Source organism: Sciurus carolinensis, chromosome 1, assembly GCF_902686445.1.
Source record: "Sciurus carolinensis chromosome 1, mSciCar1.2, whole genome shotgun sequence".
Taxonomy (NCBI): domain Eukaryota; kingdom Metazoa; phylum Chordata; class Mammalia; order Rodentia; family Sciuridae; genus Sciurus; species Sciurus carolinensis.
This window is the reverse complement of record NC_062213.1, coordinates 202,480,760-202,505,819: the sequence shown is the minus strand read 5'-3', so window position 1 is coordinate 202,505,819 and position 25,060 is coordinate 202,480,760. Positions and strand designations below refer to the sequence as shown.

General features: G+C 57.8%; 2 protein-coding genes across 9 annotated transcripts in view; one reads left to right on the top strand and one right to left on the bottom strand.

Moving 5' to 3' along the window:
* The window catches only part of Pik3cd (phosphatidylinositol-4,5-bisphosphate 3-kinase catalytic subunit delta), a 45,286-nt gene extending 35,185 nt beyond the window's left edge, over nucleotides 1–10,101 (top strand). For 3 of the 5 annotated variants that reach the window (XM_047523256.1, XM_047523244.1, XM_047523247.1), the window contains 21 exons: nucleotides 334–562; nucleotides 630–844; nucleotides 1,217–1,396; nucleotides 1,539–1,688; nucleotides 2,079–2,168; nucleotides 3,298–3,519; nucleotides 4,139–4,235; nucleotides 4,325–4,455; nucleotides 4,793–4,843; nucleotides 4,915–5,082; nucleotides 5,163–5,284; nucleotides 5,470–5,613; nucleotides 5,761–5,860; nucleotides 5,980–6,158; nucleotides 6,271–6,383; nucleotides 6,545–6,623; nucleotides 7,037–7,204; nucleotides 7,805–7,928; nucleotides 8,057–8,202; nucleotides 8,529–8,661; nucleotides 9,271–10,101. In XM_047523256.1, the coding sequence (XP_047379212.1) occupies nucleotides 334–562; nucleotides 630–844; nucleotides 1,217–1,396; nucleotides 1,539–1,688; nucleotides 2,079–2,168; nucleotides 3,298–3,519; nucleotides 4,139–4,235; nucleotides 4,325–4,455; nucleotides 4,793–4,843; nucleotides 4,915–5,082; nucleotides 5,163–5,284; nucleotides 5,470–5,613; nucleotides 5,761–5,860; nucleotides 5,980–6,158; nucleotides 6,271–6,383; nucleotides 6,545–6,623; nucleotides 7,037–7,204; nucleotides 7,805–7,928; nucleotides 8,057–8,202; nucleotides 8,529–8,661; nucleotides 9,271–9,408 (2,979 nt within the window). In that variant the 3' untranslated portion in view covers nucleotides 9,409–10,101. Of the gene's footprint in view, nucleotides 1–333; nucleotides 563–629; nucleotides 845–940; nucleotides 1,057–1,216; nucleotides 1,397–1,538; nucleotides 1,689–2,078; nucleotides 2,169–3,297; nucleotides 3,520–4,138; nucleotides 4,236–4,324; nucleotides 4,456–4,792; nucleotides 4,844–4,914; nucleotides 5,083–5,162; nucleotides 5,285–5,469; nucleotides 5,614–5,760; nucleotides 5,861–5,979; nucleotides 6,159–6,270; nucleotides 6,384–6,544; nucleotides 6,624–7,036; nucleotides 7,205–7,804; nucleotides 7,929–8,056; nucleotides 8,203–8,528; nucleotides 8,662–9,270 lie in introns of those variants that run through there. The other 2 variants (XM_047523262.1, XM_047523271.1) reach the window with 2 other exon arrangements.
* Nucleotides 10,102–12,024: 1,923 nt separating this feature from the next.
* The window catches only part of Clstn1 (calsyntenin 1), a 60,558-nt gene continuing 47,522 nt past the window's right edge, over nucleotides 12,025–25,060 (bottom strand). For 2 of the 4 annotated variants that reach the window (XM_047523297.1, XM_047523281.1), the window contains 12 exons: nucleotides 24,465–24,713; nucleotides 23,956–24,077; nucleotides 20,919–21,081; nucleotides 17,947–18,003; nucleotides 16,697–16,854; nucleotides 16,281–16,429; nucleotides 15,767–15,993; nucleotides 15,123–15,293; nucleotides 14,709–14,854; nucleotides 13,534–13,669; nucleotides 13,050–13,234; nucleotides 12,025–12,711 (listed from right to left, as the gene is read on the bottom strand). In XM_047523297.1, the coding sequence (XP_047379253.1) occupies nucleotides 12,514–12,711; nucleotides 13,050–13,234; nucleotides 13,534–13,669; nucleotides 14,709–14,854; nucleotides 15,123–15,293; nucleotides 15,767–15,993; nucleotides 16,281–16,429; nucleotides 16,697–16,854; nucleotides 17,947–18,003; nucleotides 20,919–21,081; nucleotides 23,956–24,077; nucleotides 24,465–24,713 (1,961 nt within the window). In that variant the 3' untranslated portion in view covers nucleotides 12,025–12,513. The remainder of the gene's footprint in view (nucleotides 12,712–13,049; nucleotides 13,235–13,533; nucleotides 13,670–14,708; nucleotides 14,855–15,122; nucleotides 15,294–15,766; nucleotides 15,994–16,280; nucleotides 16,430–16,696; nucleotides 16,855–17,946; nucleotides 18,004–20,918; nucleotides 21,082–23,955; nucleotides 24,078–24,464; nucleotides 24,714–25,060) is intronic. The other 2 variants (XM_047523287.1, XM_047523293.1) reach the window with 1 other exon arrangement.

Sequence of the window (25,060 nt, the reverse complement as noted above, 5' to 3'; positions counted from 1 at the left end):
GCTGTGTTAAACTTTTCTGAATTAGTTTCCAACATATGAAAAGCAGGTTGATGAGCCCCAAAATGTCAAGTCCAGCTGTCTCTGTGGGTAGCCTAGGTGGGCCATGTGCACTGTGGAGGAGGTGGAGCAGGGCCCTTCAGAGTACAGGGACAGGAAGCCTGCTTACCACCAAGGGTTGGTCCCAAGGGTCCAAGGGGTCTGAGGAGGCCATGCTCTTGGGGGCTCCCTTTGCCCTCTCTGTGGGTCACCCAGGGTGGGATCCCCAGAGCAGAGGCCTCCACCTGCCTCCAGCAGCTGTCATGGCCGGCGGGCTGACGGTGACTGTCCCTCCAGGTGCTGTGGCACCGCGCCCAGTACGAGCCGCTCTTCCACATGCTCAGCGACCCCGAGGCCTACGTGTTCACCTGTGTCAACCAAACCGCGGAGCAGCAGGAGCTGGAGGACGAGCAGCGGCGGCTTTGCGACGTCCAGCCCTTCCTGCCGGTGCTGCGCCTGGTGGCCCGCGAGGGCGACCGCGTGAAAAAGCTCATCAACTCGCAGATCAGCCTCCTCATCGGCAAAGGTAGGGCGCGCTGCGCGGCGGCAGTGGCGGGCGCCCGCGGCCCGGCGCTGACCCGCCCTCCCCGCAGGCCTGCACGAGTTCGACTCCCTGCGCGACCCCGAGGTCAGCGACTTCCGCGCCAAGATGCGCCAGTTCTGCGAGGAGGCGGCGGCGCGCCGCCAGCAGCTGGGCTGGGAGGCCTGGCTGCAGTACAGCTTCCCGCTGCAGCTGGAGCCTTGCGCCAGGGGCGCGCGCGGCCCCAGCCGGGCCCTGCTGGTCAATGTCAAGTTCGAGGGCAGCGAGGTGAGCCATGGCTCCTGGGCCCCAGGGCTGGGCTGGCTGCTGCCCATGAGGCCCTTTGGCTGTTGAACTCCCCAGTCACCAGGACCCCTCCTCTAGGGGCATCAGATGGCACTTGCCAGGTGTGCGGGCTTGGGATGGGTGCAGCCGAGCGTCCCACCAGGCAAGCTCGCCGAGGGGTCGGGGCCTTGACTCCGGGGACAAGTACTTCCTGGGTGTGTGCTGGTGTCTTCGTCAGTGAACCCCGGGGCCCTGCTGCTGTGGGGCTCACCCTTGGGGACAGCCAATAAAGGCAGACAGGCACCCTGCCCCTGCCCCTGCCCCCAGAAGCCCAGGGGCCTGAGAGCAGCAGCCAACCCTCCCTCCTCCCCACAGGAGAGCTTCACCTTTCAGGTGTCCACCAAGGACATGCCGCTAGCACTGATGGCCTGCGCCCTCCGGAAGAAGGCCACGGTGTTCCGGCAGCTCCTGGAGGAGCAGCCCGAGGACTATGCGCTGCAGGTGAACGGGAGGCACGAGTACCTCTATGGCAGCTACCCGCTCTGCCAGTTCCAGGTGAGGCCTGCGCCGGCCCTCTGTACCCTGGCCCCCTGCCGCCCTAGACCGCCAGGGTGGAATGGGAGAGCTGGCCCCGGGGCCTCTTGGGCCCAGGGAGTGGCGAGCCGCCCACTGGCTTCTCTCCCTGCACCCATCCCAGTACATCTGCAGCTGCCTGCACAGTGGGCTGACCCCCCACCTGACCATGGTGCACTCCTCCTCCATCCTCGCCATGCGGGACGCGCAGAGCAACCCCACCACCCCGGTCCAGAAACCACGTGCCAAGCCGCCTCCCGTTCCTGTGAAGAAGGTGAGGCTGCATCTTCCCCTTCCTTTCCTCCATCTCCTCCTCCCACCTGTTGGCCAACCCTAGAGCCTGTTGGGCAGCACCCAGGCCAGCCGGGATCCAGGGGACTTTGAAGGGTCCTGCCCTTACGGAGAGTCGGGGCCCTGAGCTGACACCCAGGGCAGGGTCCTGTTTGAGCTGCTGGGCTCATGGGCTGCCTTCTTCTCTGCAGCTCTCAGGGGGCTGGGACTCCTGAGCACCTGCGTGGCAGACTTTCTGATAAAGGGTGGTGTTGGGGACAAGTGTCTGAGCCTTGCCACAAACCTGTGACCCTCTCCCCTTCACCCTAAGTGCCACAGCCTTTCCCCAGCCAGGGGGCGAGCTGGGACTTCAGCCTGTTCCTCTCCTTTCTAGCCATCCTCTGTGTCCCTGTGGTCCCTGGAGCAGCCTTTCTGCCTCGAACTGATCCAGGGCAGCAAAGTCAATGCCGATGAGCGGATGAAGGTAGGGCTCGGGGGCCAGGTGAGGGAGCGGGTGTTTTTTGCACAAACAAGGTGGCTGTGGCCTAGAGGGGCAGCAGAGGAAGAAGAGTGGGAGGGTGTCACACGAAAGCCACCTGACCACATTACCCAACATCCCTGCCTGGAGTGGCTGTGAACCGCTTCAAAACAGGAAGAGGGGAGGGGAGCAGGCCAGCAGGCCAGGGAGGCCAATTCGTGGAAACCTGGGCCAAGCTGCTACTGGGTATTTGACTTCGGTGGAGGCTGTGGAGCCAGGCCTGGTCAGAGGTGTCAGGCACCAGAGGAGCTGGCTCCAGCTGGGCCAGGGTGCTTCCTGGGGCCACCCCCACCCCAGCCCAGAGCTGGGGGCACTGCACACACCCCACCCCTCAAGCTGGGCCCCCTTGGGTTTGGGGGACAATGCACCTCCCAGCTGCCCTGTCCTCAGGACACCTGCAGAGGTAGATTATTGTCCCACTGTGGGACGGTGTGCCTGCCTAGGTTCACAGAGGGTGGGGTGTCTTGCCTGGGTCACTTTTTTTTTTTTTTTTTTTTTGTGGTGGTGCTGGGGATTGAACCCAGGGACTTGTGCTTGTGAGGCGAGCACTCTACCACTGAGCTATCTCCCCAGCCCCTGGGTCACTTTTTATTGGCATGATTTTACAAGCCCGGCAAGGCTGGGAGTCTGTGGAGGCTGGGGGATTGGGTGGGAGGGGCTCGGGTGGGCGGGGCTCTTGGGAGGGGCCAGCAGGGCGGAGCTGGAGCAGGTGCACCAGGGCTGCTCAGGCAGTCGTATGAGCCAGGCGGGGCTCAGAAGACGCTGAGCATGATGGGAGTGAGAGGGTGTTAGAACCAGAAGGGACCCTGGAACTCCTGAGCCCTGATGGGGACACTGAGACCTTGAGTGAGCCCACAGAGCCAGGGGGGCTGAGACTGACTTTCCCGAGGTACCCACTACCCCAAGGCCACCTGTCCCACTGATCGGCCAGCCTTCACTCTGCTGGACCACCTTCCATGCAGGAAGTAGATTCAGACCCCTGTGCAAATGGGGACCTTCAAGGGGAGGATTGGAACTTCAGACGGGGCGGGGCTCAGGGCTCTCCTCACCCTGCGCCTGGCGCCCCCTCCCCCAGCTGGTGGTGCAGGCCGGGCTCTTCCACGGCAACGAGATGCTGTGCAAGACAGTGTCCAGCTCAGAGGTGAGCGTGTGCTCGGAGCCCGTGTGGAGGCAGCGCCTGGAGTTCGACATCAGCGTCTGTGACCTGCCGCGCATGGCCCGACTCTGCTTCGCACTCTACGCGGTGGTGGAGAAGGCCAAGAAGGCGCGCTCCACCAAGAAGAAGTCCAAGAAGGCGGTGGGTGGGCCGGCTGGGAGGGGACCAGGCCTCGGACAGCCCTGCAACCCCTGGCCAGGGCCTCTGCCACCCCGCTTCCACAGCAGGCGCCCTGAGGACCCGGACCTGGGAGGGCCTGGGGACCCCAGCCTCCCTGCCCATACCAGTCTGGCTCCTTACCCTGCCGGAGTGACAGCTGATAAGCAACCTGACTTGAAATATCTGGCCCAGGCCTGTGGTCCTTAGGGGGCAGCTCCCTGGGTGGAAGGACAGTGTTCTCAGGACAGAAAGGCTTGAGTCAGTGACCGCCTGGGGAAGGGGTGTGGTGGACCCAAGTCACTAGGCCCAGGATGTGACTTGCCTCTGGACCTGGGCCAGCTCTGGGACTGGGGTGACTGACGGGTTTCTCTGGAAGCCGGGTGTGGAGATGCAGGCAGCAGGGAAGAGGTCTTGCTGGTTCATTGCGAGACCCTGACAAGAGGGAGGTAGCGGGTCCTTGCCCTCCTCCTGGTCTAGTGAGAGACCTTCGATGGGGTCTGGCCTTCTCTCCTGCTTGGCCTGGAGGCTGGCTCCACTCTGCAGGTGCCACTCTGCAGAGGCTGGTGCGTGGCTGTCTCTGACCTGTGGTGTCCTTCCCCAGGACTGCCCCATTGCCTGGGCCAACCTCATGCTGTTTGACTACAAGGACCAGCTCAAGACTGGAGAGCGCTGTCTCTACATGTGGCCCTCTGTCCCAGGTGGACCCAGGCCCAGCAGGGAGAGGCTTTCCAGGGGCAGGGGGTCCCAGAACTGGTTCCCCTACAACTATATCTGTCCCTGCCCTCAGATGAGAAAGGAGAGTTGCTGAACCCCACGGGTACCGTGCGCAGCAATCCCAACACCGAGAGTGCTGCCACCCTGGTCATCTGCCTGCCCGAGGTGGCCCCCCATCCTGTGTACTACCCTGCCCTGGAGAAGGTCAGTGAGGCCCTTCCTGAAGGCTGAGGGCTGATCAGGAACTTGCCTGGAGCGTCAGAGGGTTCATCGGCCACCCCAGGCTGCCCACCACTAGGGGCTGGGGCATCATGCTGACTTGGCTTCCAGGAGTTATTGGCCCACCAAGGGATGTTGGGTGATGTCTGATGACATTTGATGTCACAGCCAGTGGGAGAGGTGCTCCTGGCACGTGGCAGGCCAAGGCCAGGGACGCTGCCGAATGCCCTGCAGTGTGCAGGACGGTCCCCCCAGCAGGAATGGTCAGCAGCAGTGCTTAGCTGCAGGCCTGGGGAGCTGACAGCAGGGCCACTTGTTGCAGATCCTGGAGCTGGGGCGTCATGGGGAGCGTGGGCGTGCCACGGAGGAGGAGGTGAGCTGGGGTCCTGGCGGGGCGTGGAGCCAGCGCTGGGCTGGAGCCCTCACCCTGCCTGCGTCCCTTAGCAGCTGCAGCTGCGGGAAATCCTGGAGCGGCGGGGGTCGGGGGAGCTGTATGAGCACGAGAAGGACCTGGTGTGGAAGATGCGCCACGAGGTGCAGGAGCACTTCCCAGAGGCCCTGGCCCGACTGCTGCTGGTCACCAAGTGGAACAAGCACGAGGATGTGGCCCAGGTGGGTGGGGAATGGCACCAGGGGCTGAGCCGGGTAGGGGGCTGTGGACCACCCGCCCCCTGACGGCACGGCACCCTCAGATGCTCTACCTGCTGTGCTCCTGGCCCGAGCTGCCTGTCCTGAGTGCCCTGGAGCTGCTGGACTTCAGCTTCCCCGACTGCCACGTGGGCTCCTTCGCCATCAAGTCCCTGCGGAAACTGACGTGAGTCCCAGATGGGTGCCGAGGCCCCAGGCTCCCTGCTCCCACTGAGACGGCCAACCCTGCAACCTGGAGCGGAGCTGGCTGGAGATGAGGCTGGCCTCGCCCTCCTTTCCAGCCACCTGCCAGCTGCAGACCTCCGTCTTGAGGGTCAGAGCCCCAGACCCACCAGCCCTCCTTCCCTGCAGGGACGACGAGCTTTTCCAGTACCTGCTGCAGCTGGTGCAGGTGCTCAAGTACGAGTCCTACCTGGACTGCGAGCTGACCAAATTCTTGCTGGACCGGGCCCTGGCCAACCGCAAGATCGGCCACTTCCTTTTCTGGCACCTTCGGTAGCTAAATGCACCCCAGCTGGCTCCTTGGGAACCTAGGAAGGCCACTAGGGACGAGGGTCCTCTGGCCTGCTGACCTCTTCCCTCCTGGGTGGGGGAGGGGCCGTGTGGCCTCCTGGCCGCCTCAGCCCTGTCTTCTCCCTCCAGCTCTGAGATGCACGTGCCGTCGGTGGCCTTGCGCTTTGGCCTCATCATGGAGGCCTACTGCAGGGGCAGCACCCACCACATGAAGGTGCTGATGAAGCAGGTGAAGCCCAGAGCGCCTGAGCCCTTTCCAGGCAGGGTCAGCCCTGGCCCCTTCACAGTGACCCTCCTGGTTCTGGCTCAGGCTCATGCCCACTGCTGCTTTTCCACTCTGCCCGCCAGGGGGAAGCACTGAGCAAGCTGAAGGCGCTGAATGACTTTGTGAAGTTGAGCTCCCAGAAGACCACCAAGCCCCAAACCAAGGAGCTGATGCACTTGTGCATGCGCCAGGAGACCTACTTGGAGGCCCTCTCGCACCTGCAGTCCCCACTGGACCCCAGCACGCTGCTGGCAGAAGTCTGGTGAGCCGGAGTCCAACCCCTGTGGAGACCCCCTGTGCCCCCTCCCCAGGTGGAACCCCCCCCCCCCCCCCCCCCCCCGCCTGCCGAGGTCAACACTGCCCTCTGCTGGCAGTGTGGAGCAGTGCACCTTCATGGACTCCAAGATGAAGCCCCTGTGGATCATGTACAGCAGCGAGGAGGCAGGCAGTGCTGGCAGCGTGGGCATCATCTTCAAGAACGGGGATGGTGAGCCGGGCTGGGCAGGGGACATTCTGAGGCCTTGGCCTGCCCACCCGGGCCTGTACTGCCCTTCGGGAGGGGCCCCGGGGGTACCCTGAAAAGACAGAGCACGTGGCAGGGGTGGGAAACCCACCAGACACTCCTGCCCTTCCTCCTGGCCCCTGCAGACCTCCGCCAGGACATGCTGACCCTGCAGATGATCCAGCTCATGGACGTCCTGTGGAAGCAGGAGGGCCTGGACCTAAGGTGGGGGCCTCTATAAGTCACCTGTTTGGGCCTGTAACAGGGCCAGAGCCTGTGCCTCTGGAGGAGTCCCTGGTCAGAGCCGTCACCACCTGTCAGCTGGGAGGGGGCTGTTCTCAGAGGAGCAGCTGGAGGCGCATGGGAAGGCCATTCCTGGGGCTCAGCTCCTGTTCCCTGGCTTCCTGCCGCAGCCTGGGGAGCCGTGGCCCCTTCTTCCAAGCCCCCGGCTCGTTCTTTTCAGGGCAAACAAGAGCCCAGCCAAGGCGCGCTCTGCATCTAGGGTACCTCCCCCACCTCAGCAACTTGAATGGCCGCATCCCCTACGACTTTGTTGGGTGGCTCACGCTCCTGGGGGTCCAGCAGCCCCAGAGAATGTCCTTGGCCAGTGTCTGCCTTTCCCTCCTCTCGCATGCTAGGATGACCCCCTACGGCTGCCTTCCCACTGGTGACCGCACGGGCCTCATCGAGGTGGTGCTGCACTCGGACACCATTGCCAACATCCAGCTGAACAAGAGCAACATGGCAGCCACGGCCGCCTTCAACAAGGACGCCCTGCTCAACTGGCTCAAGTCCAAGAACCCCGGGTAGGTCTCTTCCCCCAGTGGATGCTTCCTCCTTTCTGGCGGAGGCTCGCTAGAGTGGAAGGAGAGGGAAGGCCTGTGGCAGGCTCCCTGGCTGCTGGGCTCAGCCGAGGACCAGCCCACATCTGGGTTGGGGTGGGACGGGAAGGTCACTGTTCCTGAGTGTCAGGTTTTGATTGCTGTGTAAGGCTAAGTAAAGTTTTGGGCCTTAAAACAACCACGCTGTGTTGTCAGTCACAAATCTGCAGCCTGAGTGGGCTCCACTGAGTGGTTCTGCTCTGGTTTGAAATGGCTGGTGAGACAGCTAGCATCTGGGACTTCGCCTGAGCCCAGAGGGTCTACCAAGGCCCCAGAACATACCCAGGGACCTGCTGTCAGTCATGCCTCTTCATGTGGCCTCTCTTCGTTTAACACATCGGCCTTGGCTTCTCTGTATGGTACAAGGAGGGGGCAAGTTCAAGCCGGGCAGGGTGACCTAGGCTCTGGAGTAATGTCCTCCATGTCCTGTTGATGAAAGCAAGTTACAAGGCCAGATTCAAGGGGAGGGCAAACAGAAGGAGCTGCTCCATGGTACGACTATGGTTTGCAATCTTCCCCACCCAGGGAGGCCCTGGATCGAGCCATTGAGGAGTTCACCCTCTCCTGTGCAGGCTACTGTGTGGCCACCTACGTGCTGGGCATTGGTGACCGGCACAGCGACAACATCATGATCCGTGAAAATGGGCAGGTAAGGGGCACCGTGGGCAGCTGCCCTGTGGGCCTGTCCTCCAGCCCTGGCCTGCTGGCCCCTGGCTGTCTCTCCCCAGAGCCTCTCTTTGTGACGCCTATTTGGTCTCTGCCCTTCCCCCCCCTCAGCTGTTCCACATTGACTTTGGCCACTTTCTGGGGAATTTCAAGACCAAGTTTGGAATCAACCGGGAGCGAGTCCCATTCATCCTCACCTATGACTTCGTCCATGTGATTCAGCAGGGCAAGACCAGTAACAGCGAGAAATTCGAAAGGTGAGGGTGCCAGGGCCCCAGCCAGGGGGCAGGGACAGGGACTCAGCCCTCAGCCTACCTTCTGGCCTCCACCCCAGGGGTGCTGCCTTCTCTGCAGGCACACCCCCAACCCCAGAATGCCCTCCTGAGCAGCGGGAGGAGGGGGTCCGTGGGTGGCATAAGGGACAGGCCCGGGCAGGGGCATTGGTTAGAGGACCAACTGGGCACACCCGTGACCAGGCCGAGGGCAGACACTCGGGGCAAGTGCTGCTTGAATCCAGACCGGCTGCTGGCGTTGGGCTGGGAGTGACTGGGAAGCCCAGGGCCTCACTGGCTGCCTCCTGCAGGTTCCGGGGCTACTGCGAACGGGCCTACACCATCCTGCGGCGCCACGGGCTCCTCTTCCTCCACCTCTTTGCTCTGATGCGGGCAGCAGGCCTGCCTGAGCTCAGCTGCTCCAAAGACATCCAGTATTTGAAGGTACGCCAGCAGGGCCACCCCAGGCAGGCCAGGGGTCATCACACACTTTGCAAGGCCTGCCCACGGGGCCCTCATGCCATCCCAGGCCCAGCAGTGCTGTCTGGTGGGAAGTGGCCAGAGCGGTGAGCTACCTGGGCCTAGCCCTGCCCAGTTGCAGGCGCACCGTGACCTTTGGTCACCCCACGTGCCCTCAGTGTCTTCCATGCATGAGATAAGGTTCCTTCTAGGTTTGCAGGATGCTCTTCCTTCCGTGTCTTCAGGTGGGGGGGGGGGGGGGGAGCCTGGCTGCGGACGCTGCAGGGCACTTCCTAAAGCTGCTCCTGCCCTTCTCACAGTCAAGGTGAGGCTGCCTGGCCATCTGGTGGCCTCAGGGCCAAGACACCTTTGGCATCTCAATCTGAGGGTAGGCCAGGGGATCTGTGTGGGTTTGGGGTCAGAGCTTTCCCGAGGGAGATGTGGGTGGCTCTCTCCGAATCCCCAGCCTGCAGTTCTTTTAGGAGGGAATTTCAAATACCCCAAGGGGACGGGAGTACCGGGAAGCAGAAGGGTTGCCCGCGTGGCGGGAGAGGACCCCCGAATATGGACGCTGCTGTGATGATTCTGTCCCAGGACTCACTGGCGCTAGGGAAGACGGAGGAGGAGGCGCTAAAGCACTTCCGGGTGAAGTTCAACGAAGCCCTGAGGGAGAGCTGGAAGACCAAGGTGAACTGGCTGGCACACAACGTGTCCAAGGACAACCGGCAATAGCGGCCACCTCCCAGCCGCCACTCGCTGGCAAACCGTCCTGGGGCCAGAGCCCCTCGGTTGTCCTAGAAGGGGCCTAAAAGCCTGAACTGCACCTCATGTTAAGAACCACACAACTGCCTTTTGTTTACACTGGTTATTTATTTATGACTCGAAGCATTTAAGGAACCAAGCAGCCATAAATGGAAATGCATCCTTGTGCAGAGGAGGGGCGCTGTCCCTGTGTCCCCATCAGAGCACTGAGTCGGGCACCTTGAGGCCGTACCTTGCTCGTCTGAGGACTGGCATCCCGTCTTCCAGCTGGTGGATCTCGCCCAGCAGGACTGACCTCGTGGGGAGCCTTCTTCCCCGGCTCCCCGCCCAGCAGTTACCTGGTGCCTCCCGTCCAGACAGGACGCCTCAATCCCCAGCTCACCTCCTGCCACCTGTGTGGCCCACCCTGCCTGTCCTCCATTGACCAAGTCCCGGGCAGCTCCCGAAGAAGCCGGGGTACCTCTAGACTCAGGGAAGCTTGCTCGTCACTGCTGAAGTGACTCTCGGGTACCAGGTGCCCCCACCTCTTTTATCTGCGGGTAAGAAAATAATAGCCAAACTATTTACCGAACCTCTACAGCTGGGGTGGAGCCTGCCTCCCCCAAGGATAGTACAAAACTATGTGCTCGGCAGAGCTGGTCCTGGTCAAGGTGAAAGGTCAGAGTGCTGTCTGCACTGAAGTGTGAACAGGCTGCCTGCTCCGGCAGGTTTCAAGGAAGGGACGGGGCTTGATGTTCCCCGGGCTGGCCTTTGAGAACCTGCTGGGAGTAATCCCGGCAGCAGGAGGTGGATCTTTCTCTCTGAGGGCACTTGGTTTGAAATGGTCCAGGCTTAGCCTCAGGCTTCCCAAAGGGCTGGACAAGGGCAGCTGTCCCTACTGCAGGTTCCTGGGCCTCTCCCAGCTTTCTGAAGCCCTCTGGTGAGGCGGCCAGAACTTGGGCTTTTAGAAACCCACAGCAGGCTGGGGCAGAGCTCAGTGCTAGAGCATGTGCTTAGCATGCATGAGGCCCTGGGTTTGATCCCCAGCACTGCACACAAAAACGAGTTTTTAAAAAGAAATCCCTGGTAATCCTGATGCACGAGTAGCCCACTCAGGACCTGCTGGGTCACTGCTGATCTCTCAGGAGCCTCCCAGGACTTGGCAGGGCCAGCAGCGGCTGCCCCCCAGCAGCCCAGGTGCACAGCCTAAATGGGATTCCAGGGGCCAGCTCCCTCCATCTTGGATGGCTGTGGTGCCAGAGCACCGGCATCGTCTGCAGCAGCCAGAGGTCACACTCTTGTTCCCAACTAAATGCTGAGATTAATCAGGCCACCCACCTCCTTTGCAATAGGAAAAGCCGTGCGTGCGTGTGTGTCATGTTATTTATTGAATCGTGTCTGGGTGCTCCGTGGAGTGGGCTGCAGACTTTGCACACCCTCAGCAGTTTCTGGGTGTGTGGTCTGTGTGCCTGGGGAGAATATTTTCTATTTTTTTAAGTCGTTTCATGTTTCTGTATGGGAAAGGCAAGTTCAATATCACTGACGTGGGCCGAGTCTGTGCAGCCTTTTGTCACGAGAGATAAAGGCCAAGTGGAAAGAAATAAAAGCCTTTTTATGTTTTTACGTTCTCAGCTCAAAAAGAAACAAAGGAACACAGAGTTAAAACACGGCAGAAAGCAGACCCCACTCGGGCTGGAGTTAGAACCAGAACTTTATTGTAGTGTACACACTTCCCGACCTAGCATCAATATACACATCCGGGAGGGGACACGGCGGCTACAGATGGTATGGGGACACCCCTCTCTGTGTTAGCATCTACCATTGTCTAAACAGCAGCTATGGGGACTGGACGTGGGAGGGCAGCCACACAACACAGCCTGGCCGTCAGTGTCCTTAAAAACGAGCAGTGAGGACACAGACGGTGCGCAGGACGACCCCGGGTTACGGTCTAGCATCTGACACGTACACGAGAGCGGCGCGGCGCGGACCCCATTGCTTTCTCCCCTTTGCCTCCCCACGGAGCAGGGCAACGGGACTCCTGGCTGCTGGAGTGAGGGTCTGACCCCGACGCAGGGGCATCCCACAGGGGCTGGGGTGGGCGATGCAGACGGTTTTGGAACATTCTAGCACTCTGCCTTGGGGCCTCAGGGTCTCTCTTCCTCCATTCCGAGTGCGGATCCCTCAGGGAACCGCAGCTCTCTCCCAACTGAGTGGTCGAGTGATCTGCACCATGGCGGGCAGTCTCCATGCTCCACAGAGACCTTCAGCAGCAGGGAATGTACATTTGTGAAGCATCGGCTACAGACGGCACACGGCCCCGAGGGCAGCGAAGGGAGCTGCTGGTCCTGGGAGGAGTGCCTAAGAGGCGGGGACCCCACCACCCCAACACCATGCCAGAAGAGCAGAATCCCCAAGAAAAGACCTGGCTAGGTCCAGACCCCAAACACAGACCCTGATCTGGTCCCAAGCGGCACACGGAGGCCTACAGCCCCACAGTCTGGCCAGGGTGGGCGGGCCTCCCCCTCCTGGTCTCCTGAGGGGGAGGGAGCCGGAGCCAGGTCCCTCCACTTTACGTCCCAGTCCTGGACTACACTAGCACAAAGGACATGGAGAATCCCAATTTATTTACAAAATATTAAAAAGTCAGTTGATCATCTACATATTAACCCCATTCTGCCATTTTATACATGCACTAGTTTGGAAAAAATAAAAACTTTTAAAAAAAAAGAAAAGAAAAGAAAAAATGATTATCAGGTGGGAATGAGCAATTTTTACCCTTTGTCAGCAAGTCCAATCGTTGCGACTTTTCTGAAGGTGCAAGAGGCGGGCGTCCCGCCAGCAGGGGCCTGTGGTGCTGTGGCCCTGTGCCGGTGGGAGGCGGCAGGGAGGCAGGGCCAGCTCCTGGTTGGGGGGAGAGCGACCAGCGGGGGCGGGCAGAGGGCGGGAGGCTACAGTCCTACACACCGGGCGGGCGCGGGGCGATCAGCAATGGGGGTCTGCAGACCTGCTGGCTGAAGTGACTTTATACATCGAGGACCCACGGGCCGGGAGACGGGTGGCAGACGTTGGGAGGCGGACGCAGGCGCCCAGGGCTCGTCAGTAGCTCAGCGTGGAGTCGTCCCACTCGAGCTGCTGCTGCCGGTTGGGGTTCTGGCCGTCCCCAGGGCCACCCTCCTCCTCCTCGCTGCTCTCTGACTCGGCGCTGGTGATGTCTTCCTCCTCCTCTCCATCCTCGCTCTCTTCCTCCTCTTCCTCCTCCTCCTCCTCCTCACTGCTGTGCTGGTCTTCGTAGGTCTGCAAAGAGAGGGTGGCATGAGTGCAGCTCGAGGCCCAGTCACCCAGTGTCGCCTTCCAGGAGTGGCAGCAGGAGGGACACGCCCCCAGCGAGAGACTGCCCAGGCAGCGGCCTCTCCCGACTGCAGTCCAGGACGCAGGGCTCCAGGACAGGGTGGTGCTCAGTCCCCTCAGCAGAGAACTGTCTCTGGACAGAGCGGGAGGGAGTGCCAGCCCGGAGCCAGCTCATCCAGAAGGCGTCCCTGAGCCTCAGTTTACCCGTGTGCACAGGAGGACCCCAGCTGGCAGAGGCGTGCGGGTGCGAGGGCCGGCACACGGAGGTGCCCGCCAGCACCTACCTCCATGGGGTTCACGGTGATGGTCAAGGCAGAGTCGTCCCAGTCCATCTCGTTCTCCTTCCCCGAGTCCTGGTCCCGCATGGTTCGTTGATGTGCAGCCCGGATCCGAAACACCCCCAAGATGATCATGAACACCAGGAAGCTGACGCACACCACGATCACCACGGTGGCGGTGCTGGGGACAACTGTTGAGTCAAAGGACAAACAGGGCTCAGCGAGGTCACCCAGCCAGAGGGTCTTCCCGCCTGCCCTCCTCCACGGTCCTGGTCGGGACGCTCCACCCGACCCCCAGAGACTAGGAAACACCAGAAAAGCTCTGCCCGGTGTCAAACCTGCTGGGTCACGGTGGCTGCGGGCAGGCTCTCACCTCCTCACGGTGACGGGAGCAGGCAGGGCTGCCGCGCTCCCAGCCAGGGGAGACAGGGGCCTCCCCTGGGCCCTGCAAGATGCTCAGTGTTTCCTCCCAGGGATTCCCGAGTCCTACCTGCGAAGGGGTGAGGACTGGCCAGGTTGTGCCCCGACAGGTCGACGAAGGAGCGGTGCTCGGGGTGAACGAACTGTGGCTGGGCAGCCATGTGGCTGGCGTGCTCCATGGGGTTGGCGGTGTGGATCACGTTCACCTGCGATGACAGCGAGAGAGGATCACTGGAACAGGCACCGCGAGCGTGTCCGGGAGGAGAGAGGGGGCAGCAGCCAGTGTGAGAGGTGGACCCAGCTGGAAGCAGTCACACGTCCGTGACCAGGAAAAAAAAAAGGGTAAGCACTTAGAACAAGCCGATGTCATCACATGTCCCCCGCTGTGCTGATGATCCACGTACAGTGCACTTTACAAAACCTCCATCCACCAAAGCTGCAGACAAACCTCTGGTCCTAGTCACCCAGGAAGGCCTTGGTACAACTTTCCTCCTTGACCTCAAAACCCGACCACAGGAGAGGCAGCAGAAATCATGACCATTGATTTCCTTTCTAATCAGTTACCCTTTGGCTCAAATAAAACGCTCATCGGCATTGTGGAGCGAGCCCTCTGCTGCGACTGGGGTCATGGTGAGGACCAACTGCCAAGAATGACTCCAGGTCCACCTCCCCAGACCACAGCGGCCTTGAGAGATGAAGAAGCCACAGCAGAGGCCGTGAAGGCTCCGGAGCAGGGTGCTGCCCTCCTCAGCTGTGAACTGACGGCGGCCACTGCCAGCCGCAGCGGGGTCGACCCTGCCTGGGGTAGGTCCCTGCCTCAGCCCACAGACCCGACTTCACTCTCAGCAAAGCCAGCGACCTGGCACAGCTACAAAGACTGCAGTTCCCTGCTGCTCCTCGTGCCTCATGTGAGAAACCTTAAGCAACGACCTTGTCCCGCGCCACAGCATCCTCTGCCACTGGCTCTCCATCCCCTCCCAGGGCTCCTCAGGCTCCACTTGGGCTGCAGCAGCTGGTGAAGGGAGCAGTGGCTCAACCTGGCCACGCCACCTCCAGCACAAGCCACCGTACAGGCGGCACAGGTCTGACCACGGCAGACCCAGGCTGGACCAGGCTACCGCTCTGGGGACCAGCCTCATTTGCCTCCATGAGCGTGCTACAGACTGGCATCTGCCAACATCAGGGCCAGAGACAGGGTCCTCCGTCACCATATGGCTGGCTCTTCTGGGTCGGACCTATACGCACCTCCACCTTAAATTCGTTGCTGAGGTAGCGGCCATTGAGCTCAGAGCAGATGAGCTTGAACTTCCGGTCGAGCAGGGACCTGGTGTGCCAATTGCGGTAGCGCAAGAGGTGCAAAACCTCCTCGTAGCTGGCCATGGTGTCCACGCCTGCAGGGTCAAAGTCAAGAAAGCGCCTGGTAGCTTAAGTTAGGAACCTGGGTGGGGCCAGAGCCATGGCCCTAGTGCCAGGAGTCGGGTTCCTGGGTTGCTGAGCTAGCGGGCCACACGTCTGTGGCTTTCCAGTCGGGGAAACAAAGCAGAGCATGCGGGACATTTTAAGGGCACATGCTAGCCCCCATCCTACGTGAGCGCCGCGTCCCCCTCCTGTGCAGAGGGGGGCAGTGTGGGGCAGTGGCGGGAGCTCGCCTGGCCTCACCTGTGAAGACCACGCCCAGGGCAGAGCGGCTCACTGTGAGGCCCGTGTGCTGCAGCCGTGCCGTGTCCACCTCCAGGCTCTCCTGCTCGGGGTTCAGCTCCTCTCCCTCCACCGTGACCTCGCAGGTGTCCAGGTTGTGCACGATCTCCTCGGACACCAGGGACTCTTGAACTGCAGAAATGGCCCAACCAGAAGTCACAGAGGCTGTGGGGCCAGCAAGACGGTCGCCCCTGATGAAGCCCACCCCCGCTCACGCTCACGCTCACCCCCTTTCAGGTCCAGCAACAGAGGCAAGAACCAGAGGTTGCCGAGAGGTGGCTGGGGAGGAGCGTGTGCTTAGCACGCTCACGGCCCTGGGCCAGATCCCAGGACAAATCAATCAATCAATCAATCAATCAATCCAACAAGGGCACTTCAATGAACCCTGGGCAAGACGGTGGGGCCACTGTCCTCCCACGGACTGAGCCTGGAGACACACCTCAGAGCCGCAGATCCGGCAGAGAAAGACAAAAAGACCCAGTGACACCAGGCAAGACGGAAGTCCTCCCAGGCACGGAACCTCCCACCACCTCAGAAGGAAAGGGACGGTGCGCGGGCGGCAGCAAGGGTGCTCCCGGCCAGGCTGCACGCGGGGTGGCCGTTACCTGTGGGGTCCTCGGGTCCGTCCCCCTCCGGCTCCACTTCTCGCGTGATTGTGCTGATGATTCGAAGCTCGGGAAACAGGAAAACCCCTTCTGAGCCCTCAAACTCCGACGCTGCTCGGGCGAAGCGGTGGACGCCACTCAGGCTGATCCTGGGCTCTTCCGGCTGCAAAACCATCACGTAGCCTTCGACCGGGGGGATCGCGATGCAGGGCGCCTCATTAAAACACCTACCCGCAAGAAACAGGAGGCAATCAGGGCCCGAGAACCACCTGGGAACCCGCAGGTGCGAAGGCCGGTGGGGTGCACTGCACAGCTTCCCACTGCCTGGGGGAGGGAGGACCGCGGCCCCGTCACGAACCACTGCCATTGGCAGGCCTCCTGCCCCCACCGTGTGGGAGTGTGGCGCTGGCCTGTCCTCAGGGAAGGGCGGCCAGGGCGTCTTAAGACCTAAACACGCACACTTCTCAACGGTCGCTGAGGGAGAGCGAGCTCATCTCTGGGAGTCGGGACATACTTGACGGTGCTGGTGATTTTGAGCCTGCGGATGCCGGGCGTGGGGAACTGCCGCGAGTTCAGGTAGGAGACGTGCTGCAGGGCCTTGTCCAGCTCCCCGACGTCCTCTCCCTCCAAGGTCAAGGCTGACTGGCTGGGGCTTGCTTGGATCTGAAGTCACAGCAAACGGAGAGAGAAGTGAGGTTCTGATATGGCTGCTGAGGCCCTGGCTGCCCCGGCAGAGGAAGAGCCTGCACTGATTTGAACTGGTGACTTGAGAAAGAAAAGCTCGCTAATTCCAGCAGACATGACCCTCTTACAGGAAGGTGACATCTCAGGTGCAAACGCCGCTGTCCCTGAGGTCTGCCTGTCCCGCTGGGCTCCCCTCTTGTGCCCAAGGGGCCCGTGAGCACAGCGCAGGTGGCCGCCCAGCGTTACCTGCACGCCTCTGCCCACGTCTTCAGGGACCTGTAGGTCAAGTCCCTCTTTGCAGGTATACAGACAGTCGATCACCTTCTTGTCTGCGAGCTTCCCGGAACGCACCGTTAGTCCAGCCAGGTTACCTCGGAAAAACTGGGTCATGTGCAGGTCGCCACCTTTGGAACAGGGGGGAGAAGAAAGAAGTCAGGCTTACGGCCGACGCTCCTGGTCCATTTCTAGTGCAGTGTTACCGGTGGTGGCAGCTCGATGGAGGGACATGCGGGTTAGTTCAGACCACATCCTGTTAGCCTTGCCGTCTACATGGAAGCGCAATGAAGACATTAAACCGTTGTGATCATGCATGTGGCCTGGAGGAGGGGAGCTAGGGGTCCCTCACCCAAGCCAGGAAGCTGAGCGGGCCCATCAGAGTCCCACAGACACACACTCGCTGGCGATGGTGGCTACCCTGCACCCACCGCCGGGGAGCTCAGTGACACTCCCTATCAGCCCTTTGGGCCACTGCCTGCTAGCCAGCTGAGCGCCCTGTGGGCTGCTTCCCTATCTGGGAACACACTGGAGCCGCGCAGGAACACAGGGACGTCTGAAGCCACGCCCTGTGCCAGGTCTGCTGAGGCTCTTCAGGAAGCCACTGTTTGTCGAGTCCCCTCATTTCTGTCTCCTACTCCTGAAGATAACCAGGAAGCAGAGACATGACCAGGAAAACAAAACCCCAGAAGATGGCCCTTGACGGACTACGACAAAGAGCCGAAATCTAACCCTGCCTTCAACTGAAGGAGAAGAGACAGACCTTCAACAACGGGTCTCGTCTGGCAAGGGCACTGCGCACAGCAAGTTATCACTAGGGATGGAGATTTCTGAGAAACAGCTATTTAAACTTTGGTACCCATCAGACAGAAAATCCAGAAAAGAGTCTTTTCCTGTCTTGTGGCTCAGCCACGTGAGCACCATGCGGTGGCCTCCCAAACCCAGCCTGGAGAATCGGCAGGGAGCCCTGTGCAGCAGGACCAGGGTAACCTTGATGAGACTAAGAGCCCATGAGCGATGGCGTGAACGACCATGTGCGGTCACTTCCGTGGGGTCGTGAGGCGGGGTGGGGGTAGGAAGGGAGTACAATGCAGAGAAGCCGCTGGGAGGGCATCCAGGACCAAAATGCAACTTGCGTGTTTCATGCGACACGTGGAATGAATCAATGTCTCATCTTTAAATGAAACACAACAGTGAACTGTAGGGGGGAAAAATCCAGCAACCTGCAGAGGCCATAGTCACAGGCTCAGTCTCATTGTCACTTTCAACTCCTGAATACTCTGTAGAAAAGCAAGACAGACAACAGAAAAGGACCGACAGGTTAGGCTCTTCAAAGTGGACAGCGAAGTCAGTTTTGAAGCAACCAAATACACAACCCCAAGAGAAAACCCCTCCTCAGCCCTCTGTGGGACACATTCCACCTGGGCGCAAGCTGGCGCTTGATCACCCGTCCCCAGACGTGATGTCCACACCCCGCACTCCTTCCTCTACTCCGTCTTTCATCTCCTCCCCGCTGCAACACCAATTAGGGTTAAAATATGAAGAATAAGAGCACAGGGAATTCACGGCTCCCATCCACCTGAGCCACGCGGAGGGCACTCTAGCAGCAGCGACCCGACACGACCCGCCAACCCTGGGACCACTCTGCCCTCCTTCCAAGCAGGGATGGCGTTTGCGCAGACACAGTGGGACGGCGCACACAAGGGCCCAGCGTAAACACACCTCTGTGCTTTTTGGAACCTCCAAACGAGTTTGTATCTGCCTGGACCTTTAAGCAACAGAAGACACTGGAAGCACTTTCTCCAAGCAGAGGTTAAGGACCTCACCCCGAGTGACCTCACAAGCCAGGGTGAGCCCAGGCCCTGCACCAGCCACAGCTGCCGCAGCTGCAGATCAAGGTTCAGAGCACGGGTGCTCGTCCCCCAACGGAGTGCAGGTCAACACGTGAGGACCACGCTGTGGGGAGCGCCTCCCTCGAGGCTGCTCTGGACACTGGTCCCTGTGGTCTACTGAGGTACCTCTGTGCAGCAGGTGGGGAGAGCCATCCAGGCGCCAGGCCAGACTGTGCCTAGCATAGCCTCCACATCCATGCGACGCCCTTGCAGGTGACACTGCTGTCCTGGAGATGTAGCTGCTCCCCAGGGCCCAGCTTTCTCCCCACAAGCTAGCAAGGAAAGCATTTCCCATCCACCAAAAGGAGAAGGGCGTCCTCCGTATGGTCAGCCACACTGTGCAGGGTTTGAATGTGTTTGGTTCAGCAATTTAAGCGAACTTTCCAGCTAAGGGTGCTGAGATGGCTGAGGTAAAGGGAGTTGAAAGGCTACAGAGTGATCACTATCTGACAGCAGAGATACTGTGACATGAAGAGGAGCCGCAGGCAGCAGTGTGGGACACGGTGGTTTATGTGAACCACAGAGACAAAGCTTTGGGATGAAGTGTCTCATTTAGGTCCACACCTGTACTTTTACTCTAGTTTAAAAAACGTTATTCAGAAGTTATTGTTTAATCTAGGAAGCACTGAATTGAAAATTTGAGAATATCAATTTTAAAAACCCTCATTATTTCTCATTCCTTAGTCTTGCATTCCATTTCCTCGTGGTTGCCACCAAAATTAAATCTGGGATCCACTGAAGAGGTGCATGCCAAAACACTGCCTTGTTTCTCTTCATTTTAAAGAATCTGCAAGAAAATTATGAAATTTGAATTCTCCCAAGATAAGTAAGTCTGGCCGGGCATGTTGACGCACACCTGTAATCCCAGTGACTTGGGAGGCCGAGGCAGGAGGATCACAGGTTCAAGACCAGTTTCAGTAATTTATCAAGACCCTTTCTCAAAATAAAAAATAAAAAGGGCTGGGGGATGTAGCTCAGTGGTAGAGTACCCCTGGGTTCAATTCAAAAGAAAAAAAATAAATCTGTCTTGGGAATCAGGCCCACCCCCACCCCATAAATTTCTAACCCCAGTCAAGCTATTGTTTTTTTAAGGAAGAGAAAATATTCAAAGATCTGTTCAGGGAGCTCATGTAGTGACAGCGGTGCCCTGAAATGACAAGAAGCAGTCAAGTGGGGCACACGAACCTCCAGGGGAGACTAAGGGGTCCGTGAACTTGAGTGGGAAAAACTTCTGCAATCTGGCATTTCCTTTGGTTATGAAAGTAGATGACGTCCACAGCAATGCTGGCAGGAACTGCAACCTGTCACCAGTAAAATTCACGGGGACTTTCCTATCACGCCACAGCAGCTGCAGGTATCAAAGTGGTGTCACGAAGTCCTTTGACTTTGAACTACAGCCACTACAGTCCTGCCACTGGCCCGTTCTCCACCGGTGACCAGAGCACCACGGGTATACCTTCAGCATGAGGGGCTCCATTCCGGGTTAACCGGTTCTCTGGATTTCACAGGGGCCTGTGCACTGAATGCTATAGACTAGGGGCCTCCAGGCTCCGGCAAATCAGCAAAGGCTCAGCCTCACCGCAAACGTTCAAATGCCCCGCCCTGGCCAGTCAGAGCACAGGCTGCTGAGGGCACTGCTTCCCAGGCTCACATCCTGGCTCAGCGGTTACCCACCTGGTTAACCGTGGGCTTGGGACTTCTCTGAGCCTGTTTCTTCAGCTACAAAGCAGACACTATGGACTACTGGAGGTCATGGTAACGGAGCTGGTCCACAGCCGGAGCACACAAGCAGGACGGAGCAGTGCAGCTGCTCTGGTGGGGGTCACACCCATCACATGCCCCACAAAAGCTCTCTACCCGTGGCAGGAGCAGGCCTGTTCCCTGACCAGGTTCCCATCAGCCTGCCAGACGCTAAGCACTTGGCAGAGTCTCTCTCCAGAGATTCCCACACCCTCTCGGTTTCTGCACCTGATTGCTGACCGCTGCCTCTTTGTTCTTAGAAACTTCGATAAGCAGATGCTTCGTAAACCTGTTCCCACAATTAGACACTCCCCGTGCTGCTCCCTCCCAGTAAGCGGGAAGGCCGATGTGCGTGCTGGGCCCACAGTCACCTTTACTGAGCACCTCGGACGGGCTGTGCCAGAGCATGACACGGCAGTGTTCCCAGAAAGGCTACGTGCAGGAGGAAGGGAAAGGCAAAGGTCGAGAAGTGAGGGCATGGGTGTAGGGTGCCCTACCAGCCCACTTGCAGCAGCGCGGCAGAGGCTGGCTCCTCGGCCAGGCCTGGGGAGCACTGCCCTTACCTTGCCAGCAAGCCCCGACCACAAGCTGCGTTTCTATCTTGGATGGATGGAGTGGGTAATCCTCGGTCACGGAGAAGGGCTCGTGAGGGACACCATCCACGTAGAGAGTCACGCTCGGGAACTCCACGTTGAGGACAAAGTGGTGCCACTCCTCATCACAGACCTACCAGAAGCCAAGGAAGCACACGCTGCCAGCCTGCCCTCTGGTCCACAGCCGTGGAGAGAGCGGCCAGCGGGCACGGAGAAGGGGTCCCGCAAGGAACACCTGCTCCTCGACGAGAGGACTTAAAAGTCTAGTGACGAGGTGTCCAGCACGCATCTCACCAACAGGGACCGAGCAGCAGCTCCGGGCACTTCCCTCTCTGTGGGAGCTGCCCAGTCCCCCTGTCTCAGCGCCCTGAGTCGCTGGGATTCCAGCCGGGTGCCGCCATAGCTGGCCTGCCTCGGATTTCTTGGAAATTATTAAGCTATTTTTGAGGAGGTTAACAAAAATTAACGGGGGATGGGAGTAACAATGAGCAAGACTGACCAGGAGCTGGCCACAGCCAGAAGGGTTGCAGGGTTGCTCTGTACGATCATCTGCCTGCTTTTACATGTCTGAAATTTTCCATAATTAAGTTTTCAAAAATACATAACCAAAAGAAACTAAACGTAACCACAGGTCATGGTGACTACAAAAGAAGCATACCTAAAATGGCTATTTATGTAATAAACTGTTTTTTCCAGATTATACCTTTCTTTAGTTTCTTAGAAAATATTATGGTAAAAGCTGCTGAAAAATATTTATGTAAATAAAACTACGTCAGGAAGAGGTGAACACACCAGCCGAGCACTCCCCTGTCCCATGGCCACACTCTCGTCCTTCCTCACTCACCTTCCCTCTTTCTATCTGGTAGCCCTTTTAGACAATATTATATTCCAGCAGCCACAGGCACGCCCGGCCAGGCCAGGCTCTGCCTGTGAACTCCAGGAGCCAGGTAAAAGCAAGCTAGGAACAGGGACTGGCCAAAGAGTCCCTTCTTGTCCAATCAAGGGAAGAAAGGGTCTGCTCTGATTCCAAGAAGCCTTTCCCAGGTGACAGTGTCCCCTCATTTCCTGTGACACGTGGGTTTTTTTGTGGATATTTGCTTTTTATCACAGCAACTGCTGGAAAATTAGCTTTGCAGAGATATAACATCATCAAAAGGAAAGTGATATGATCTAATATCAAAACTATTTACTACTCAGGCTACTGGCTCAGGGGGCTCTGAGCGATGTCAAGGTTGCTTGAAAGTTTAAAACATACTGTGGTGCCCCAAAGTGCTGAAGGGCCATGAATAGCTCCGTCGCCCTGGGGTCCTCAGCATGGTCTTGGAGCCCAGGCCTTAAGTAACGAATGAATAAACAAATACAAGGATCTCAATCCAATTTTTTAGCAAATGCTCCTTATCTAAAAGTATTTTGAATTTAAAATGTGTAATCTTATATCAATATTTTACATATAAATACGTGGAAAAAAACTGAGGCTTCCAGCAGAAAAGTTAAACAGATTTAATTTGCTATCCTCTTAACCACAGATACAGAAATAAAATCATAAATATACAGTGACTATTCACAGCCAGTCATGTGCAAGGTTGCAGAAGCTAATTTCTCTTAAAAACTGCACTCGAGATGCCAAAACATACACTGGAGAAAAGGCAGCCTTTTTAACAAATGGTTCTGGGAAAACTGGTTATCCATGTGTGGAAGAGAGAGACTAGACCACCCTGCTCAAAAGTCGACTCAATCGAATCAAAATGGATAGAAGACCCAGGAACCAGACCTGAGACAAGGCACCTCCTAGAAGAAAGTGGAGGTCAACACCCACGTGAACAGCCCCGGCGACAACTCACTCAGGAAGGTGCCCAAGGCTCAGTAAACAAAGCCAAGAGTGAGTACGTGGGAATGGCACCAAACCAGAAAGCTCCCGTACAGCAAAGGAAGCAAGAACGTCAAGAAAGAACCCACAGAAGGCAGAAAATCTTTGCTAATTACTCTTCTGGCAGAGGATTAATATCTAGAATATATAAAGAATTTTAAAAACGTAACACCAAAATAATAACCCAATTAATAAATGGGCAAATGAATTAAACAGACACTCCTCAAATGAAGAGATACAAATGGGCGACAAATAAATGAAAAAATGTTCACCATCATTAGCAATTAGGGAACTGCAAATCAAAAGCACTCCGAGGGCTGGGCTGCGGCTCAGTGGTGGAGCGCCTACCTAGCGGGTGGGGCACTGGGTTCGAGTGTCGGCACCGCATACAAATAAGTAAGGTTTCATCAACAAGTAATAAAGAGCATTTTTTAAAAGAACATTGAGATTTCAAGAATACAAATAATAATACACGCTGGAGAGATCATGGAGAAAAGGACGCTTTTACCCTGCTGGTGGCACTGGTACAGCCGCCAGGGAGATGACTATGGAGGGTCCTCAAAAGACTAGGCAAGGAGCCACCTGGGACCCAGCTATCTCCACTCCTTGGTATTTATCCTGAAGACTTAGTCATGTTACTACAGTGACACATGCATACCCTTGTTTACAGCAGCACAACGCACAACAGCCAAACTATGGAACCAGCCTAGGTGCCCCCATCAGTGGGAGAATGGATGAAAAGACAAAGCGGTACATATACACAATGGAGTTTTATACAGCCATAAAGAAAAATGAAACTATGTCATTTGCAGGAAATAGATGGAACTTGAGAACATGTTAAACTAAGTAAGTCAGACTCAGAAGGTCAAGGGTCATATTTTCTCTCATATGTGAAAGGTGGAGAGGAAACAGGAAAAGAGGTGGGTGTGGCTCATGAAAATCGCAGGGACATCAGTAGGGTAGGGCAAGGAACCAGGAGGAGGAGGGAGGTGGAGAAATGATTCTGACCAAATTATAAAGATCGTCACACTATGTGCATGTAGGAATACGTAATAAGTGCCACCATTATGTACAACTGAGATCACCAGTAAAAGTGTGGAAAGAGAAAAAAGTGTAATTGATGAGTCTTTACTTGCTCACCTGATTCAACTTCCAGTGAAATTCCGCAGGTTTGTATTTCCTCTCCTCAGAAGGATCCTGACGGAGGAGGAAAACAAGCCGGCACCCGTGGACATACAGGGAATAATGGTGTCGGTTCATATCTGCAAAGACAGTTTCTCTGGGTAAAATGCCAACTTAAGACCCCTGGGAGGAATGAGAGCTGTTTCTTTAAGGATCCTGAAGACACAGCCTTATCTGTATAAATGAGCCTCTGGCTGGGCCGAGGAGGGTTCAGGAATGAATACACTTGGGCACTACTGAGCAGCTGGGCCCGTGGGAAGTGCAGACAATGATCCACTGAGCAGAACTAACCCAGTCCAGAATGCCAACGCGGTCACTCAAGGACAAAGGGCCCCCAGCACAAACACAGAAGGGTGCCTGTGGACCCACCAGCCCGTCCAACACACTGGGAAGGACAGACATCTACCTGCCTCCAGAGGCCACCCCCCGGACCTGGAGAGCAGCAGCGTCTTCAGAAAAGCAACTACCTGCTTTGTCGGAACTGCACAGGATCGTTTCCTTCCTCCTGCCGAAAGGCCCATGCCTCATCCACACCGAGATGGTGAAGGGCTCTCTGGGGCTGAGAGAAACAAGGCCGTCGGGGACCCGGACCGCCTGGGTGCCGTTGAACTCAAACACCTGGTCGCTGTCGTGGCCGTTGTCGGTGGGGAGGCCCATGGTCCAGTTCATGGAGCTGCTGGGGGCGGGGAGCAGCTCGGCAGTACCAGCAGCAGCCCCTGAAACCACAGGACCATCAATTCAGGTCTCATCGGCTGTTAGACAACTTACTAGTTCTAGTTTATTTTTCTTCAAAAAGGAAGGACTTTTTAAAAAACAAAAATAAATAGTAGGTATGGTTTTTTAAGAAAGGGGAGATTAAAATGGCATTTTTAATAATCCCAGCCAGGTCTACACACCATCTGAGTATCGAGTCCTCCTTATGAATGTACACACGAGCAACGAGTCCTAAGAACGAGTCCTGCCGAGCACACGGCACACCCGCACACAGCCCCTTCGGCTTCTCCTACAGCCTGATTTTAAACATCTGCATGGCACTTCTCTGCACAGGTAGGCTCCCTCACTT